Source organism: Oncorhynchus mykiss, chromosome 15 (assembly GCF_013265735.2).
Source record: "Oncorhynchus mykiss isolate Arlee chromosome 15, USDA_OmykA_1.1, whole genome shotgun sequence".
In the NCBI taxonomy this organism is placed as follows: Eukaryota; Metazoa; Chordata; class Actinopteri; order Salmoniformes; family Salmonidae; genus Oncorhynchus; species Oncorhynchus mykiss.
In genome coordinates, this window is record NC_048579.1 from 56,853,804 (window position 1) to 56,872,523 (window position 18,720).

General features: G+C 44.9%; 1 protein-coding gene across 4 annotated transcripts in view; it reads right to left on the reverse strand.

Annotated features, from left to right (window-relative positions):
* The window catches only part of LOC110490371 (muskelin), a 43,274-nt gene that overhangs the window by 21,479 nt on the left and 3,075 nt on the right, over nt 1-18,720 (reverse strand). For 3 of the 4 annotated variants that reach the window (XM_021563727.2, XM_036944730.1, XM_036944732.1), the window contains exons 2-8: nt 7,261-7,330; nt 3,212-3,354; nt 3,021-3,109; nt 2,742-2,851; nt 1,900-2,092; nt 1,372-1,506; nt 1,102-1,167 (exon numbers count right to left, since the gene is read on the reverse strand). In XM_021563727.2, coding sequence (XP_021419402.2) covers nt 1,102-1,167; nt 1,372-1,506; nt 1,900-2,092; nt 2,742-2,851; nt 3,021-3,109; nt 3,212-3,354; nt 7,261-7,330 — 806 coding nt within the window. The remainder of the gene's footprint in view (nt 1-1,101; nt 1,168-1,371; nt 1,507-1,899; nt 2,093-2,741; nt 2,852-3,020; nt 3,110-3,211; nt 3,355-7,260; nt 7,331-18,720) is intronic. The other variant, XM_021563729.2, reaches the window with a different exon arrangement.

Consider the following 18,720-nt stretch of genomic DNA (forward strand, 5'->3'; position numbering starts at 1 on the left):
TATATTTGTGCTTGAAGTGACAACCCCGAACTACCCACTTTGTGCAACTTCGTGCCAATGCTGTGTCTTTTCCTATGAAATGACGTGCAAATTCTTTTTAGCCTACATTTCGTTTCAGGGCTGGGTTTTACATCAAATGGTACCACCCACCAGCATGGCATTGTTTATTAATCAGAAACACCTGCAAAGTCGCAACTAAGCTGAGCAATATAATAGAGAATACTTGGCTACAACAAAGATGGCGGATAAATAAGAGTTCACTCAGGCCGTTTACCATTGGAAAACATTGTCAGATCCGGTCTAGTTAATGGGTTGGGTCTCCCACAGACAACAATGCAATAGCAGCTGGGTCTGGTCTACTTACTTCAATGACTTTCACTGAACCAGTGAGTGGGGTGTCTCGCATCCTCTTCCTTCTCTGGCTCTTCTCTTCTACAGCTTTTAACCGTAGCCTACACTTTGCTGCCTGAGCCATGGCGCAAATTAAAATAGGGGGTGCAAATTTGTTTTTGCACCTCCATTTTTTTTTTACCAGCAAATTATCATAATTCATTGGATAATTTGTCAAGTTGCACTTGTTTAAAATTGTGTGTGCTAAGATTGCATTTTGGAACACCCCCCCCCCCCCCCAATATTATTCTTCCCATTTCTATGGCAGATTCCCAGTCACAATTTATGGACGATGCCAAAACTGTGGACTGGTTTCCCCGGTCCATCTGTGGCAAAGTTCTCCCTACACGCTTATGACAAATCCAACTCCAGAACCAGCCATAGCCTAGCTGACTAATATTTTGAATACAGCGTAGCAATGGATAATATTAGTTAGCCAGATAAGGTTAGCATGCAAGCTAGCTACACTGACAGCTGTCGGTGCCCTACTTGTTGTTATTTGTCCACTCCACATGGAAAGCACCCACGGTGTTCCCATCCCCAATTCGTAAATATGTATTAGCAGCCTGTGTCACTCTTCGGAGGTGGAACCTAAACGTCAATTTCCGCTATAGTTAAATAAAAGATTTGGAAGAGGAGAAATCCAGTTGAAGTTATAGGTGACATTATAGAGGGGGGGGTCTAGGTGTGGTGTTAGCTAGCATGCCTCACCTGTCTGAACGTCGATGACCATCTGATGACCTCCCCTCATCCCTGGTCTGTTGTCGTCCTCATTACCTGGAGAGAGCGATGGAGCAGCAGAGCGCGAGAAAGGGGTTGAGGGAAAGGAGGGAATCAAATGTAGGAGAAGGATGGAGTGTTGAAGGAAAATGGAAAAGGAGCAGAAGAGAAAGGGAGACAGGGAAAAACATGAATGAATCGCTATAGAGTGGTAGTGCACAGCGTACCACAGCATTTTGTTAATGAAAAAACATTTCCTACTTGAGTAGCTTGTCTCACTGTTCATGTCATCTGGGCTTGGCTCTTGCGAGGCTGTACCTTTGTTACTCTTAGGGATGATCTGACTCCATCTTGGCTTGTACTCTTGCTGGCTGATGTACTGGTTAAATAAACCGTCTACAGAGGAAAATGTCAAACACAGGAAGATTGTCCAGATTATTTTAGCCAGGAGATAGAAGTGAATAGTTTTGTTACCTTTTCAATCTCAAAAAGAAAGGATGATGTCAGGATGACATTGCCATGCCCTGTGGTTGCAAACCAATCTGATAAAAATTAAAAAGTCATGTAGAGATACATGGATCTATAGTGTAAATAATGAATCACTATGGCATCCACTGAATTCATGAGCTAAATATAAGCCGAGCTAGGTTTTAAGTTCTCAGTCATGGGATGGTAGAGGTCTGTAGTTAGTAGGATGATTGAAGTCATGTAGTTGTATTGAAGTTGATATGTACAGGGCAGTAGGTCCAGCCCTCATCGGTCTTTCTGAGGAGGTGTGGGTGTCAGGACCTTTGACGGCTTTGTCGATGAGCTCCTCACAGGCATCAAAGTCTCCCCGGAGTACCAGACGGTCATGGAGGTGTGTCAGCATTTGGTGTTCCAACGCGATGCGTGTCTTCTTCTGCAGCGACTCAAAGGCTTCTGTGTAGTTATGCTGCCGGAAGTGCTTCAGGCACAGGCGGATCGCTTCCTGTTCCCGGTACTAGAGGAATACAGCTCCATATTTGATCAATGTTTTTCATCACATATGTTATACTTCATATTATAAACTAGGTGGTTCGAGCCCTGAATGCTGATTGGCTGAAAGCTGTGGTATTTCAGACCGTATACCATGAGCATGACAAAAAAAAATGTTTTTACTGTTCTAATTACATTGGTAACCAGTTTATAATAGTAATAAGGCACCTCAGGGGTTTGTGATATATGGCCAATATACCACAGCTAAGGGCTGTATCCAGGCACTCCGAGTTGCATCGTACATAAGAACAGCCCTTAGCCGTGGTATATTGTCCATATACCGCACCTCCTAGGTCCTTATTGCTTAAACTGGGTGGTTCAAGTCCTGAATGCTGATTGGCTGACAGCCGTGGTATATCAGACCGTATACAATAGGTATGACAAAATATTATTGTTACTGCTCTAATTACATTGGTTACCAGTTTATAATATCATTAAGGCACCTCTGGAGTTTGTAGTACATGGCCAATATACCACGACGAAGGGCTGTATCCAGGCACTCCGCAAATACCACACCCTCTCTGGCCTTATTGCTTAAGTAACCCACTCAGACGGATTCTCTCCCTTAACCCCAACTGTGTATGTGAGTGCGTGCGTCTCAGAGGCAGGCTCACCTTGCTGTACCAGTTAAGGCAGGGCTGCACTAAGTCAGGTTCCTCTATGCCATGCAGCTCAATGTACCAGATACTGAAGTTAAAACTGGGCCCCCAAGACATCAGAGGCACTGAGAGAGACAGAGAGAACGGTCTATAATTTAAATCATCAACTATTTTGCCATTTTGACTTATTTCCATCTCCAGCCGTGTAGCATCCCTTCACTACAACCATTTTCAAGCTGGACTGAGTACAACACGTAGGCCCAAGCCTTGGGCCCAAGCCATCTCCAAACTCACCTATTTTAACAAATCTGCAGGGAAACATCTGTTCGTCAATCTTGTGCTTCAAGGTGAAGGTCTCCTTGTTGTAGTCATTTTTCAGGCCACTGCAGAGAAATAGAAGATCAAATTAAATAAATATGGTACAGACAGTAAGGTAGGTTAATTATACAGTAAAGAAGTACACGTCACTGTCCCTCTGCTCTCACCTGGACAGGAGTTCTGTCATGTTCTCTTCACTCATCCCACCAAACACTTTGAACTTCTTCAGGTTACACACGTGAGTCTTCTCATACTTCCCAAAGGTGATGCTCTGAACGATTGATGGCCGTTCCAATTTCAACATTAAGTACTGGAGGGAAAATAGAGGGGAGAATCTGATCAGCGGTCTCTCACAATAATTCATAATGCAGTGTCCGATCTATAATATCAACACATGACACTGCAGTTTTCATTCTACTGCTCTCCGAACATGTTTCACAACACTGCAGATGGCACAGAGAGCAGAGGAGAAGTGCTGTGTATATGAGCTGCTGCACAGTCAAACTATGGGACAAAGCTCTCCCTCGCCCTCCATTTGGCAAGTCTGACCATAACTCTATCCTCCTGATTCCTGCTTACAATTAAAGCAGGAAGCACCAACGACGAGATGAATTAAAAAAAGTGTTCAGATGAAGCAGATGCTAAGCTACAGGACTGTTTTGCTAGCACAGACTGGAATATGTTCCAGGATTTCTCCAATGGCATTGAGTGCACCACATCAGTCATTGGCTTCATCAATAAGTGCATCGATGACATCATCCCCACAGTGACCGTACGTACATACCCCAACCAGAAACCATGGATTATAGGCAGCATCTTCACTGAGCTAAAGGCTAGAGCTGCCGCTTTCAATGAGCGGGACTCTAACCCGGAAGCTTATAAGAAATCCCGCTATGCCCTCCGACGAACCATCAAACAGACAAAGCGTCAATACAGGACTAAGATAGTCTTACTACACTGGCTCTGACGCCCGTCAAATGTGGCAGGGCCTGCAAACCATTACAGACTACGAGAGCTGCCAGTGACACGAGCCTACCGGACAGGCTAAACTACTTATATGCTCACGTCGAGGCAAATACCACTGAAACATTCATGAGAGGACCAGCTGTACCGGATGACTGTGTGATCGCGCTCTCCACAGCCGATGCGAGTAAGACTTTTAGACAGGTCAATATTCACAAGGCCGTAGGGCCAGACGGATTACCAGGACGTGTACTGCGAGCATGCGCTGACTAAATCGTAAGTGGCTTGACAGACATTTTCAACCTCTCCCTGTCAGAGTCTGTAATACCAACATGTTTTAAGCAGACCACCATAGTGCCTTTGCCCAAGAACACTAAGGTAACCTGCCTAAATTACTACCGACCCGTAGCACTCACGTCTGTAGCCATGAAGTGCTTTGAAAGGCTGTTCATGACTCACATCAACACCAACATCCCAGAAACCCTAGACCCACTCCAATTTGCATACCGCCCCAACAGATCCACAGATGATGCAGTCTCTATTGTACTCCACACTGCCCTTTCCCACCTGGACAGAAGGAACACCTATGTGAGAATGCTATTCATTGACTCAGCGTTCAACACCATAGTGCCCTCAAAAATCATCAATAACCTAAACACATCCCTCTGCAACTGGATCCAGGACTTCCTGGCGGGACACCCCCAGGTGGTAAGGGAAGGTAACAACACATACGCCACGCTGATCCTCAACACAGGGGCCCGTGCTCAGCCCCCTCCTGTACTCCCTGTTCACTCATGACTGCATGGCCAAGCACGACTCCAATACCATCATTAAATTTGCCAATGACAACAGTGGTAGGCCTGATCACCGACAACAACGAGACAGCCTATAGGGAGGTCGTCAGAGACCTGGCCGTGTGGTGCCAGGACAACAACTTCTCCCTCAACGTGATCAAGACAAAGGAGATGATTGTGGACTACAGAAAAAAGCGGACCAAGCACGCCCCCATTCTCATCGACGGGGCTGCAGTGGAGCAGGTTGAGAGCTTCAAGTTCCTTGGTGTCCACATCACCAACAAACTAACATGGTCTAAGCACACCATGACAGTCGTGAAGCAGGCACAACAAAACCTATTCCCCCTCAGGATACTGAAAAGATTTGGCATGGGTCCTCAGATCCTCAAAAGGTTCTACAGCTGCAATGTCAAGAGCATCCTGCCTGGGTGCATCACTGCCTGGTATGGCAACTGCTCGGCCTACGACTGCAAGGCACTACAGAGGCTAATGCGAACAGCCCAGCACATCACTGGGGCCAAGCTTCCTGCCATCCAGGACCTTTACACCAGGCTGTGTCAGAGGAAGGCCCTGAAAAATGTCAAAGATTCCAGCCACCCTAGTCATAGACTGTTCTCGCTGATACCAGACGTCAAGCGATACCAGAGCACCAAGTCTAGGTCCAAGAGGCTTCTAAACAGATTCTACCCCCAAGCCATAAGACTCCTGAACATCTAGTCAAATGGCTACCAGGACTATTCACATTGCTGTGATCTATGCATAGTCACTTTAATTAACTCTACCTACATGTACATACTACCTCAACTAACCGGCACCCCCCTGTATATATTGTTATTTCTTACTGCTCCTCTTTAATTACTTGTTACTTTTATCTCTTATCCATATTTTTTAAACTGCACTGTCGGGTTAGGGGCTCGTAAGTAAGCATTTCACTGTAAGGTGACCTGTTGTATTCAGCGCATGTAACTAATAAAATTTGATTTGCCATGTTCACAGGTCACTGGAGTGGTAACTAGCCTGGGCATATCTGCTGCCGACCGGACAGAGCACCAGGTTGAACCCTCTGGGAGAGAGAGGGGATAGAGCAGTACAGATAGAACATTGATTAATTTAAATCTGCTTTCCGGAAACCAGGCAACCCACAATCCCTGGAGACCCATGTTTCTACAAATCCTGTAGGTTTAAATGGCTGTGTGAGTGAGCAATAACCATCCACTACCAGAGTGCATCTGCTAGGCTTACTAATGGGTCCTCTGATACGGTTCCATCTTCAACAGTTTTCATCAATAATAAGGCAGATATATTGCATCTCATTAGGTTATCGCCTAGGGTACATTTAACACAGAGGGATTACTCCTAGGCTTGGGTATATCGATCTTGCTTTTTCAAAACAGTCCTGTCACCTAAAAACATGGCACACTTGCTAATGAAAGATCCGTATCTCAATGCTTTGTCGATTCTTGTTGTCATAGAAACCATTATAAAACATTTATATGAAAGGACTCAGGCTTCATTTATGATTTATGGGGTATGGTTTTATCATTTGTTCAGTATAATTATTTTGAAGGCTCTACCTCTCAACAACCTCCCTCTCTTTGAAAAGATAAAAGCAGTTGATGAGAGTTCAACATTTTTAGAGAGTGTAACGTATTTGACGTAAACAGATGCAGTGGAGTTTTGCCTCTGCCACACTTGAATGTCTAGCTTGAGTGGTTAAGACTGCCATGCTTAGTTTCATCTTACAGCAAAAACAAAGTTTCAATTTCCTCTGCCCATAACCACAAGACAGTCAAACACGCTACGCTGGGCCACTTCCTACTCACAAAAGTGCAAGTACAAGTCATTGGGGTCAAGAAGTGCATACTAAAGATGTGTTAGCTGACAACGCACGCTTCTATGGGGCAGAAGCCCGTGGACTTTATGATTCTGGATGGCCAGATAGCTACCAACAGTGACAAGAAACTGCCATGTGGGGAATCGTAAGTGACTTGTTTCAACTAGTTTAATATTTTTCTTGAACTATACCATGTCTTGTTCGAGGTGTTGAGACTGATTTCATGTCAATGCTAAAGAGGCTAAAATTCCCTAGCTAGCTAAAAACAAGTGTAACGATGTATTTGAGAAGTGTTATTTGTGCAAATGTATTTATGTTTCAATAAATGCTGGAGACAAAATATAGTTTACATGTTGTCAACAATCTAAGTCAACGCAGTCTTTTGCCCCATAGTTGAATGTGCGTCGGTTTTGTTGCTAAACAACCAACCCGTCTATTAGGTGCTCCTGTTTAGCAGCCACCAGTGAATTGAGAACACAGGTGTTGTATGCAACTGGGCACAGACCCTCTACGGAAGAGCCCCATCCCAAGACAGGTAAGGCACAAGGCATGGAAGGTGTGTGAGTGACAGGTAGGCCTGAGTATGAGACAGGTGTCTATGTGGGCGGAGCACAGCAGACGTTACCTGTGGAGGGTAGTTGCTCTCAGACGACCACCTGGAGGACTGGTCATTGGGTTTGTCCACCAAGATGTTTCTACACACAGAAAGGGAAAGATGGGAGAAAGGACATGTTTCAGCCAACATCCAACCATCATTTGTTGTGAGCAAAGGGATAGGGTAATATCCATGTAAAAGGACCCATGAGCACCACATGTGCAGAGAGTTCATAACCGCATATCAAATTGGGAGTCAAATAAAAGCTAAGAGTGTATATTTTGGGGAAATAAAGGCATACAGTGCCTTGCGAAAGTATTCGGCCCCCTTGAACTTTGCGACCTTTTGCCACATTTCAGGCTTCAAACATAAAGATATAAAACTGTATTTTTTTGTGAAGAATCAACAACAAGTGGGACACAATCATGAAGTGGAACGACATTTATTGGATATTTCAAACCTTTTTAACAAATCAAAAACTGAAAAATTGGGCGTGCAAAATTATTCAGCCCCTTTACTTTCAGTGCAGCAAACTCTCTCCAGAAGTTCAGTGAGGATCTCTGAATGATCCAATGTTGACCTAAATGACGAATGATGATAAATACAATCCACCTGTGTGTAATCAAGTCTCCGTATAAATGCACTTGCACTGTAATAGTCTCAGAGGTCCGTTAAAAGCGCAGAGAGCATCATGAAGAACAAGGAACACACCAGGCAGGTCCGAGATACTGTTGTGAAGAAGTTTAAAGCCGGATTTGGATACAAAAATATTTCCCAAGCTTTAAACATCCCAAGGAGCACTGTGCAAGCGATAATATTGAAATGGAAGGAGTATCAGACCACTGCAAATCTACCAAGACCTGGCCGTCCCTCTAAACTTTCAGCTCATACAAGGAGAAGACTGATCAGAGATGCAGCCAAGAGGCCCATGATCACTCTGGATGAACTGCAGAGATCTACAGCTGAGGTGGGAGACTCTGTCCATAGGACAACAATCAGTCGTATATTGCGCAAATCTGGCCTTTATGGAAGAGTGGCAAGAAGAAAGCCATTTCTTAAAGATATCCATAAAAAGTGTTGTTTAAAGTTTGCCACAAGCCACCTGGGAGACACACCAAACATGTGGAAGAAGGTGCTCTGGTCAGATGAAACCAAAATGGAACTTTTTGGAAACAATGCAAAACGTTATGTTTGGCGTAAAAGCAACACAGCTCATCACCTTGAACACACCATCCCCACTGTCAAACATGGTGGTGGCAGCATCATGGTTTGGGCCTGCTTTTCTTCAGCAGGGACAGGGAAGATGGTTAAAATTGATGGGAAGATGGATGGAGCCAAATACAGGACCATTCTGGAAGAAAACCTGATGGAGTCTGCAAAAGACCTGAGACTGGGACGGAGATTTGTCTTCCAACAAGACAATGATCCAAAACATAAAGCAAAATCTACAATGGAATGGTTCAAAAATAAACATATCCAGGTGTTAGAATGGCCAAGTCAAAGTCCAGACCTGAATCCAATCGAGAATCTGTGGAAAGAACTGAAAACTGCTGTTCACAAATGCTCTCCATCCCACCTCACTGAGCTCGAGCTGTTTTGCAAGGAGGAATGGGAAAAAATGTCAGTTTCTCGATGTGCAAAACTGATAGAGACATACCCCAAGCGACTTACAGCTGTAATCGCAGCAAAAGGTGGCGCTACAAAGTATTAACTTAAGGGGGCTGAATAATTTTGCACGCCCAATTTTTCAGTTTTTGATTTGTTAAAAAAGTTTGAAATATCCAATAAATGTCGTTCCACTTCATGATTGTGTCCCACTTGTTGTTGATTCTTCACAAAACATACCGTTTTATATCTTTATGTTTGAAGCCTGAAATGTGGCAAAAGGTCGCAAAGTTCAAGGGGGCCGAATACTTTCGCAAGGCACTGTAGATAATTTTTTTATAAATTTTCCATCTTAAAATTGAGGCAAAAGTACTAGCCTTGATTTCTGGTCAAACGGGAGGAAAAGAAGTCTTAGAAAACATTTACCAGAAAAAGTCAAATGGATTCTCCTGTACTTTTGTATAGTTTTTAGCCAGTAGTTCTGAAAATTGCACTCACGCGCCAAAAGTGGCCCCTGAAAATTGCATATTACGTCACATGTGATGATACTGTATGTGCAACACATCACTGCGCTCTCATTCGCTCTGCTGTGTGGTTATCTTGCTAGATGTCTCGCTTATGGCAAGGGGCTAAAGCTCATTGGTTTAACTAATTGCTAGGGGGCTGGCTCACGTGGGGGAAAATGGTGCAGCACAGCTTCCAGAAAAAGAGTTCCTTTCGAACTAGGAATTTAGTGGCTAATTGAAGTACCACAGTTATTCTGCTCAAAGATTAAGCGTATATGAACTACACATTGACACATCTAGCCCAAAGCAGGAGGTTTAAGTAGTTGCCAAAGTACCGGAGCATGTCTTTAAAAGGTATTAAAAATACATCAAAACACAATAATAGTGAAGTTAAGAAATTATATCTAAAACTTGTAATTCTGTTACCAAAAACCCACATATGTTTAAGATATGTCTAAAAATGTTAATGTCAAGCCCAGAAGAGAAATTAGAAGCTTTTTTGAACTCGTCCAAAAGCTCAAGTCACTTGAACTGCAAAATCTGACTTTAGTGAGCTCAAGACAACTGGGAACTCTCTCAGAATTGTGAAATTCAGAACTATTTCTAAAGCTACGACCTGAAGATCACTGACATCATCATGATTCACAACTTTCCCCGAGTTCCCAGTTGTCTTGAAAGCACCATAAATCCAGAGAATGCCAGACTTTAATGACAAAATTTACCCACGAAGGATCGCCGAACCACCTTCCTGTTTAAGTGCGCAAGGCACATCAAGGTGAGTCCAAAAATGTATTGTATGCTGCTGCATAGATGATGTATTATGCCAGGGAGATATGTATACTGTGTATGTATACTGTAGCTATGTCCCCGTTATTTATACTACGGTTGACTTGGTGTACAGGGAGAACACTAAGAACGGCCCATGTTCTGAATTCTGTCTCTGTAAATAACAAAAGTGCCGAGCAACTAGTTATTGACTTCGTCCGTCCAAGCTTGCTCATGAATGTCTTAATCTAAATTACGGATTGCCTCTTATCCGCTTGTCGTCCCCTTATGCCATAGTTTGTACATCTCAATTATCAGTAGAAACCACATTAGTTTAAGCAAGTCAGCCATATCAGCTATGTTTTTTTAAAGCCAGTAAATGAGGCTGAATGAACTGTTTCACTGCCAGACAAGGCTCCGCTGATAGCCAGATGTAGCAGTGGTAAGGTGTTGGGACTGCTGTTGGGACAGCTTTATGTAGGTCCTAACAGTTTGTGGGCACCATGTCACCATTATAATTAATATATTGTTTAGTGGCTTTGCTGGCATGCATCCCACTTTCTTTTTGTTGCCCCACCTGAATTTAGATGCTAAAATCGGCACTGATGCAGCATCTCTTGCTGTTGTGGCCTTAACCAAGGCACTTGCATCTTGAGCTGGCTTTAATGGCCATCTACTCTTGTAATCTCCAACCGGCACAGCCAGAAGAGGACATGCCACCCCTCAGAGCCTGGATCCTCCCTCGGTTTCTTCCTAGGTTCCTGCCTTCCAGGAAGTTTTTCCTAGCCATCTGCATTGCTGGCTTTTGGGTTTTAGGCTGGGTTTCTGTATAAGCACCTTGTGACATCTGCTGATGTAAAAAAGGTCTTTATAATTACATTTTATTTAATTTGATTGACTTAAAACACCCCCCCGAAGTGAAATACTGCAGACAGGCTAATGTATAAAACACGTGGTCCGTCAACCTTCCATCTGGAGAGCTACTGGGGTGTCCAGGCTTTTGACAACCCTGCTCAAACAAACCAGAGTCAGCATATCAAGGTCCTGTTGAGCAGCTGATATTTTACAATGTGGTGTGCTCGAGCAGGGCTTGAGCAAAAGCCTGCAAACCCAGTAGCTCTCCTGGAATTTCATAGAGGATGGTTTACCATCCTGCAACATTACAATTACAACCAAATACTTTACGTTTTTATAAAAGAGATCCCTCATTCAATGAACAAGGGATCAAATGGCTAAGGCGGGTGAGGTAGCAGACCTAAATGTTTATCTATTTGTAAGGTTAAAATAGTCTGTGTTCAGGCGAGATCTTGACAGCATATGGACTACTTGTCAATTAGTTTAAAAAATATTATTTGAATATCCTGTCAGAATTACATGGCCAGTATTGAACAGAGGAGAATCTTATCCAATTTTGAGGGCTTGAGACACATACGGTTTTACAACCGGAGTATGCAGTATTGGTTTTATCAACTATCAACTGCGTGTCGGCTATTTGCAGTTATACACGAGGGCCATTGGAAAGTTATTTTAGGACATCGAACATGACATTAATACATGCTGATAGCTAAATAGTTGAATAGTGAGATAGCCACTATGCGCAAATCCATCCCTCTCCTCTGGCAACAGCCCACTGGCACAGGCAGGTGATGCACACCATGACTTTTCCAGGATTTTCAGTGCCAACCAAAAATCTGCTATAACTGTGTAAATAACTCACTAACAAACAATGAATATCAACCAATGTGCACACGTGGCTAGGGTCACTTTGATCTCAAACACGCATCTTGTGACTGCATGATTGAAAGACAGCTCGTGCCCGTCAATGTAGGCCTACAATAATTATACTCCGATGCGTTCTGCAGAGATTTGTAGGACAGTGGGTAACACATTGCATCCGGGGGGAAATTACTAGCCCCGGACAAGTCAAATCAAATCATATCAAATTTTATTTGTCACATACACATGGTTAGCAGATGTTAGTGCGAGTGTAGCGAAATGCTTGTGCTTCTAGTTCCGACAATGCAGTAATAACAAGTAATCTAACTAACAATTCCAAAACTACTGTCTTGTACACAGTGTAAGGGGATAAAGAATATGTACATAAGGATATATGAATGAGTGATGGTACAGAGCAGCATAGGCAAGATACAGTAGATGGTATCGAGTACAGTATGTACAAATGAGATGAGTATGTAAACAAAGTGGCATAGTATAGTATAAAGTGGCTAGTGATACATGTATTACATAAGGATACCGTCGATGATATAGAGTACAGTATATACGTATGCATATGAGATGAATAATGTAGGGTAAGTAACATTTATATAAGGTAGCATTGTTTAAAGTGGCTAGTGATATATTTACGTCATTTCCCATCAATTCCCATTATTAAAGTGGCTGGAGTTGAGTCAGTGTCAGTGTTAGTGGTGGCTGTTTAACAGTCTGATGGCCTTGAGATAGAAGCTGTTTTTCAGTCTCTCGGTCCCAGCTTTGATGCACCTGTACTGACCTCGCCTTCTGGATGATAGCGGGGTGAACAGGCAGTGGCTCGGGTGGTTGATGTCCTTGATGATCTTTATGGCCTTCCTGTGACATCGGGTGGTGTAGGTGTCCTGGAGGGCAGGTAGTTTGCCCCCGGTGATGCGTTGTGCAGACCTCACTACCCTCTGGAGAGCCTTACGGTTGAGGGCGGTGCAGTTGCCATACCAGGCGGTGATACAGCCCGCCAGGATGCTCTCGATTGTGCATCTGTAGAAGTTTGTGAGTGCTTTTGGTGACAAGCCGAATTTCTTCAGCCTCCTGAGGTTGAAGAGGCGCTGCTGCGCCTTCTTCACAATGCTGTCTGTGTGAGTGGACCAATTCAGTTTGTCTGTGATGTGTATGCCGAGGAACTTAAAACTTGCTACCCTCTCCACTACTGTTCCATCGATGTGGATAGGGGGGTGTTCCATCTGCTGTTTCCTGAAGTCCACAATCATCTCCTTAGTTTTGTTGACGTTGAGTGTGAGGTTATTTTCCTGACACCACACTCCGAGGGCCCTCACCTCCTCCCTGTAGGCCGTCTCATCGTTGTTGGTAATCAAGCCTACCACTGTTGTGTCGTCCGCAAACTTGATGATTGAGTTGGAGGCGTGCGTGGCCACGCAGTTGTGGGTGAACAGGGAGTACAGGAGAGGGCTCAGAACGCACCCTTGTGGGGCCCCAGTGTTGAGGATCAGCGGGGAGGAGATGTTGCCTACCCTCACCACCTGGGGGCGGCCCGTCAGGAAGTCCAGTACCCAGTTGCACAGGGCGGGGTCGAGACCCAGGGTCTCGAGCTTGATGACGAGCTTGGAGGGTACTATGGTGTTGAATGCCGAGCTGTAGTCGATGAACAGCATTCTCACATAGGTATTCCTCTTGTCCAGATGGGTTAGGGCAGTGTGCAGTGTGGTTGAGATTGCATCGTCTGTGGACCTATTTGGGCGGTAAGCAAATTGGAGTGGGTCTAGGGTGTCAGGTAGGGTGGAGGTGATATGGTCCTTGACTAGTCTCTCAAAGCACTTCATGATGACGGATGTGAGTGCTACGGGGCGGTAGTCGTTTAGCTCAGTTACCTTAGCTTTCTTGGGAACAGGAACAATGGTGGCCCTCTTGAAGCATGTGGGAACAGCAGACTGGTATAGGGATTGATTGAATATGTCCGTAAACACACCGGCCAGCTGGTCTGCGCATGCTCTGAGGGCGCGGCTGGGGATGCCGTCTGGGCCTGCAGCCTTGCGAGGGTTAACACGTTTAAATGTCTTACTCACCTCGGCTGCAGTGAAGGAGAGACCGCATGTTTTCGTTGCAGGCCGTGTCAGTGGCACTGTATTGTCCTCAAAGCGGGCAAAAAAGTTATTTAGTCTGCCTGGGAGCAAGACATCCTGGTCCGTGACTGGGCTGGATTTCTTCCTGTAGTCCGTGATTGACTGTAGACCCTGCCACATGCCTCTTGTGTCTGAGCCGTTGAATTGAGATTCTACTTTGTCTCTGTACTGGCGCTTAGCTTGTTTGATAGCCTTGCGGAGGGAATAGCTGCACTGTTTGTATTCGGTCATGTTACCAGACACCTTGCCCTGATTAAAAGCAGTGGTTCGCGCTTTCAGTTTCACACGAATGCTGCCATCAATCCACGGTTTCTGGTTAGGGAATGTTTTAATCGTTGCTATGGGAACGACATCTTCAACGCAAGTTCTAATGAACTCGCACACCGAATCAGCGTATTCGTCAATGTTGTTATCTGACGCAATACGAAACATCTCCCAGTCCACGTGATGGAAGCAGTCTTGGAGTGTGGAGTCAGCTTGGTCGGACCAGCGTTGGACAGACCTCAGCGTGGGAGCCTCTTGTTTTAGTTTCTGTCTGTAGGCAGGGATCAACAAAATGGAGTCGTGGTCAGCTTTTCCGAAAGGGGGGCGGGGCAGGGCCTTATATGCGTCGCGGAAGTTAGAGTAACAATGATCCAAGGTCTTTCCTCCCCTGGTTGCGCAATCGATATGCTGATAAAATTTGGGGAGTGGACAAGAGTTAATGTCAATGTGTTCTATTCACTGCTTTAGCACACTCTGCCAACCCGGATGTTCTAGCTGTGTCTGAATCCTGGCTTAGGAAAACCACCAAAAATTCTGAAATTTGAATCCCAAACTACAACATTTTCAGACAAGATAGAACTGCCAAAGGGGGCGGTGTTGCAATCTACTGCAAAGATAGCCTGTAGAGTTCTGTCCTACTATCCAGGTCTGTACCCAAACAATTTGAACTTCTACTTTAAAAATCCACCTCTCTAAAAACAAGTCTCTCACCGTTGCCGCCTGCTATAGACCACCCTCTGCCCCCAGCTGTGCTCTGGACACCATATGTGAACTGATTGCCCCCCCATCTATCTTCAGAGCTCGTGCTGCTAGGCGACCTAAACTGGAACATGCTTAACACCCCAGCCATCCTACAATCTAAACTTGATGCCCTCAATCTCACACAAATTATCAATGAACCTACCAGGTACCTCCCCAAAGCCTTAAACACGGGCACCCTCATAGATATCATCCTAACCAACTTGCCCTCTAAATACACCTCTGCTGTCTTCAACCAAGATCTCAGCGATCACTGCCTCATTGCCTGCATCCGTAATGGGTCAGCGGTCAAACGACCTCCACTCTTCACTGTCAAACGCTCCCTGAAACACTTCAGCGAGCAGGCCTTTTTTTTTATTTTTTATTTTACCCCTTTTTCGTGGTATCCAATTGTTGTAGTAGCTACTATCTTGTCTCATCGCTACAACTCCCGTACGGGCTCGGGAGAGACGAAGGTTGAAAGTCGTGCGTCCTCCGATACACAACCCAACCAAGCCGCACTGCTTCTTAACACAGCACGCATCCAACCCGGAAGCCAGCCGCACCAATGCGCCGGAGGAAACACCGTGCACCTGGCCACCTTGGTTAGCGCACACTGCGCCCAGCCCGCCACAGGAGTCGCTGGTGCGCGATGAGGAAAGGACACCCCTACCGACCAAGCCCTCCCTAACCCGGGCGACGCTAGGCCAATTGTGCGTCGCCCCATGGACCTCCCGGTCGCGGCCGGTTACGACAGAGCCTGGGCGCGAATCCAGGGACTCTGATGGCACAGCTGGTGCTGCAGTACAGCGCCCTTAACCACTGCGCCACCCGGGAGGCCAGCGAGCAGGCCTTTCTAATCGACCTGGCTGGGGTATCCTGGAAGGATATTGATCTCATCCCGTCAGTAGAGGATGCCTGGATATTTTTTTTAAATGCCTTCCTAACCATCATAAATAAACATGCCCCATTCAAGAAATTTAGAACCAGGAACAGATATAGCCCTTGGTTCTCCCCAGACCTGACTGCCCTTAACCAACACAAAAACATCCTATGGCGTTCTGCATTAGCATCGAACAGCCCCCGTGATATGCAGCTGTTCAGGGAAGCTAGAAACCATTATACACAGTCAGTTAGAAAAGCTAAGGCTCGCTTTTTCAAGCAGAAATTTGCTTCCTGCAACACTAACTCAAAAAAGTTCTGGGACACTGTAAAGTCCATGGAGATTAAGAACACCTCCTCCCAGCTGCCCACTGCACTTTATCACCACTGATAAATCCACCATAATTGAGAATTTCAATAAGCATTTTTCTACGGCTGGCCATGCTTTCCACCTGGCTACTCCTACCCCGGTCAACAGCACTGCACCCCCCCCCCCCCCACAGCAACTCGCCCAAGCCTTCCCCATTTCTCCTTCTCCCAAATCCGTTCAGCTGATGTTCTGAAAGAGTTGCAAAATCTGGACCCCTACAAATCAGCCAGGCTAGACAATCTGGGCCCTTTCTTTCTAAAATTATCTGCCGAAATTGTTGCCACCCCTATTCCTAGCCTGTTCAACCTCTCTTTCGTGTCGTCTGAGATTCCCAAAGATTGGAAAGCAGCTGCGGTCATCCCCCTCTTCAAAGGGGGGGACACTCTTGACCCAAACTGCTACAGACCTATATCTATCCTACCATGCCTTTCTAAGGTCTTCGAAAGCCAAGTCAACAAACAGATTACCGACCATTTCAAATCTCACCATACCTTCTCTGCTATGCAATCTGGTTTCAGAGCTGGTCATGGGTGCACCTCAGCCACGCTCAAGGTCCTAAACGATATCTTAACTGCCATCGATAAGAAACATTACTGTGCAGCCGTATTCATTGATCTGGCCAAGGCTTTCGACTCTGTCAATCACCACATCCTCATCGGCAGACTCAACAGCCTTGGTTTCTCAAATGATTGCCTCGCCTGGTTCACCAACTACTTCTCTGATAGAGTTCAGTGTGTCAAATCGGAGGGTCTGCTGTCCGGACCTCTGGCAGTCTCTATGGGGGTGCCACAGGGTTCAATTCTTGGACCGACTCTCTTCTCTGTATACATCAATGAGGTCGCTCTTGCTGCTGGTGAGTCTCTGATCCACCTCTACGCAGACGACACCATTCTGTATACTTCTGGCCCTTCTTTGGACACTGTTAACAACCCTCCAGGCAAGCTTCAATGCCATACAACTCTCATTCCGTGGCCTCCAATTGCTCTTAAATACAAGTAAAACTAAATGCATGCTCTTCAACCGATCGCTACCTGCACCTGCCCGCCTGTCCAACATCACTACTCTGGACGGCTCTGACTTAAAATACGTGGACAACTACAAATACTTAGGTGTCTGGTTAGACTGTAAACTCTCCTTCCAGACCCATATCAAGCATATCCAATCCAAAGTTAAATCTAGAATTGGCTTCCTATTTCGCAACAAAGCATCCTTCACTCATGCTGCCAAACATACCCTTGTAAAACTGACCATCCTGCCAATCCTCGACTTTGGCGATGTCATTTACAAAATAGCCTCCAATACCCTACTCAACAAATTGGATGCAGTCTATCACAGTGCAATCCGTTTTGTCACCAAAGCCCCATATACTACCCACCATTGCGACCTGTACGCTCTCGTTGGCTGGCCCTCGCTTCATACTCGTCGCCAAACCCACTGGCTCCATGTCATCTACAAGACCATGCTAGGTAGTAAAGTCCCCCCTTATCTCAGCTCGCTGGTCACCATAGCATCTCCCACCTGTAGCACACGCTCCAGCAGGTATATCTCTCTAGTCACCCCCAAAACCAATTATTTCTTTGGCCGCCTCTCCTTCCAGTTCTCTGCTGCCAATGAATGGAACGAACTACAAAAATCTCTGAAACTGGAAACACTTATCTCCCTCACTAGCTTTAAGCACCAACTGTCAGAGCAGCTCACAGATTACTGCACCTGTACATAGCCCACCTATAATTTAGCCCAAACAACTACCTCTTTCCCTACTGTATTTAAATGATTTATTTATTTTGCTCCTTTGCACCACATTTTTATTTCTACTTTGCACATTCTTCCATTGCAAATCTACCATTCCAGTGTTTTACTTGCTATATTGTATTTACTTTGCCACCATGGCCTTTTTTTGCCTTTACCTCCCTTATCTCACCTCATTTGCTCACATCGTATATAGACTTGTTTATACTGTATTATTGACTGTATGTTTGTTTTACTCCATGTGTAACTCTGTGTCGTTGTATGTGTCGAACTGCTTTGCTTTATCTTGGCCAGGTCGCAATTGTAAATGAGAACTTGTTCTCAACTTGCCTACCTGGTTAAATAAAGGTGAAATAAATAAATAAATAAAAACGTTGAGCCCTGCTCTCCCTCATGAGGGAGGATAATGAAAGTTCACATTAGTAACAAGTAAAAGTAGACCTACCAATTATGCTAGTTGGTGTTTTTACTGAAATACATTTGTCTATGAATTAACTGATTAAAACTTGTAATATACTTGTACATATTCATTCCTTTACATTACTTTGTATAAGGTAGTTGTGAAATTGTTAGATTACTTGTTAGATATTACTGCACGGTCAGAACTAGAAGCACAAGCATTTCGCTTCATTCACATTAATAGCTGCTAACCATGTGTATTTGACCAATAAAATTTGATTTGATTTAATACTGTTACTTAATCAGAGTAGACAAACCACAGTTTGGTCACCTACTGTCCTCCCTTATGTTCAGCTCATTTGTT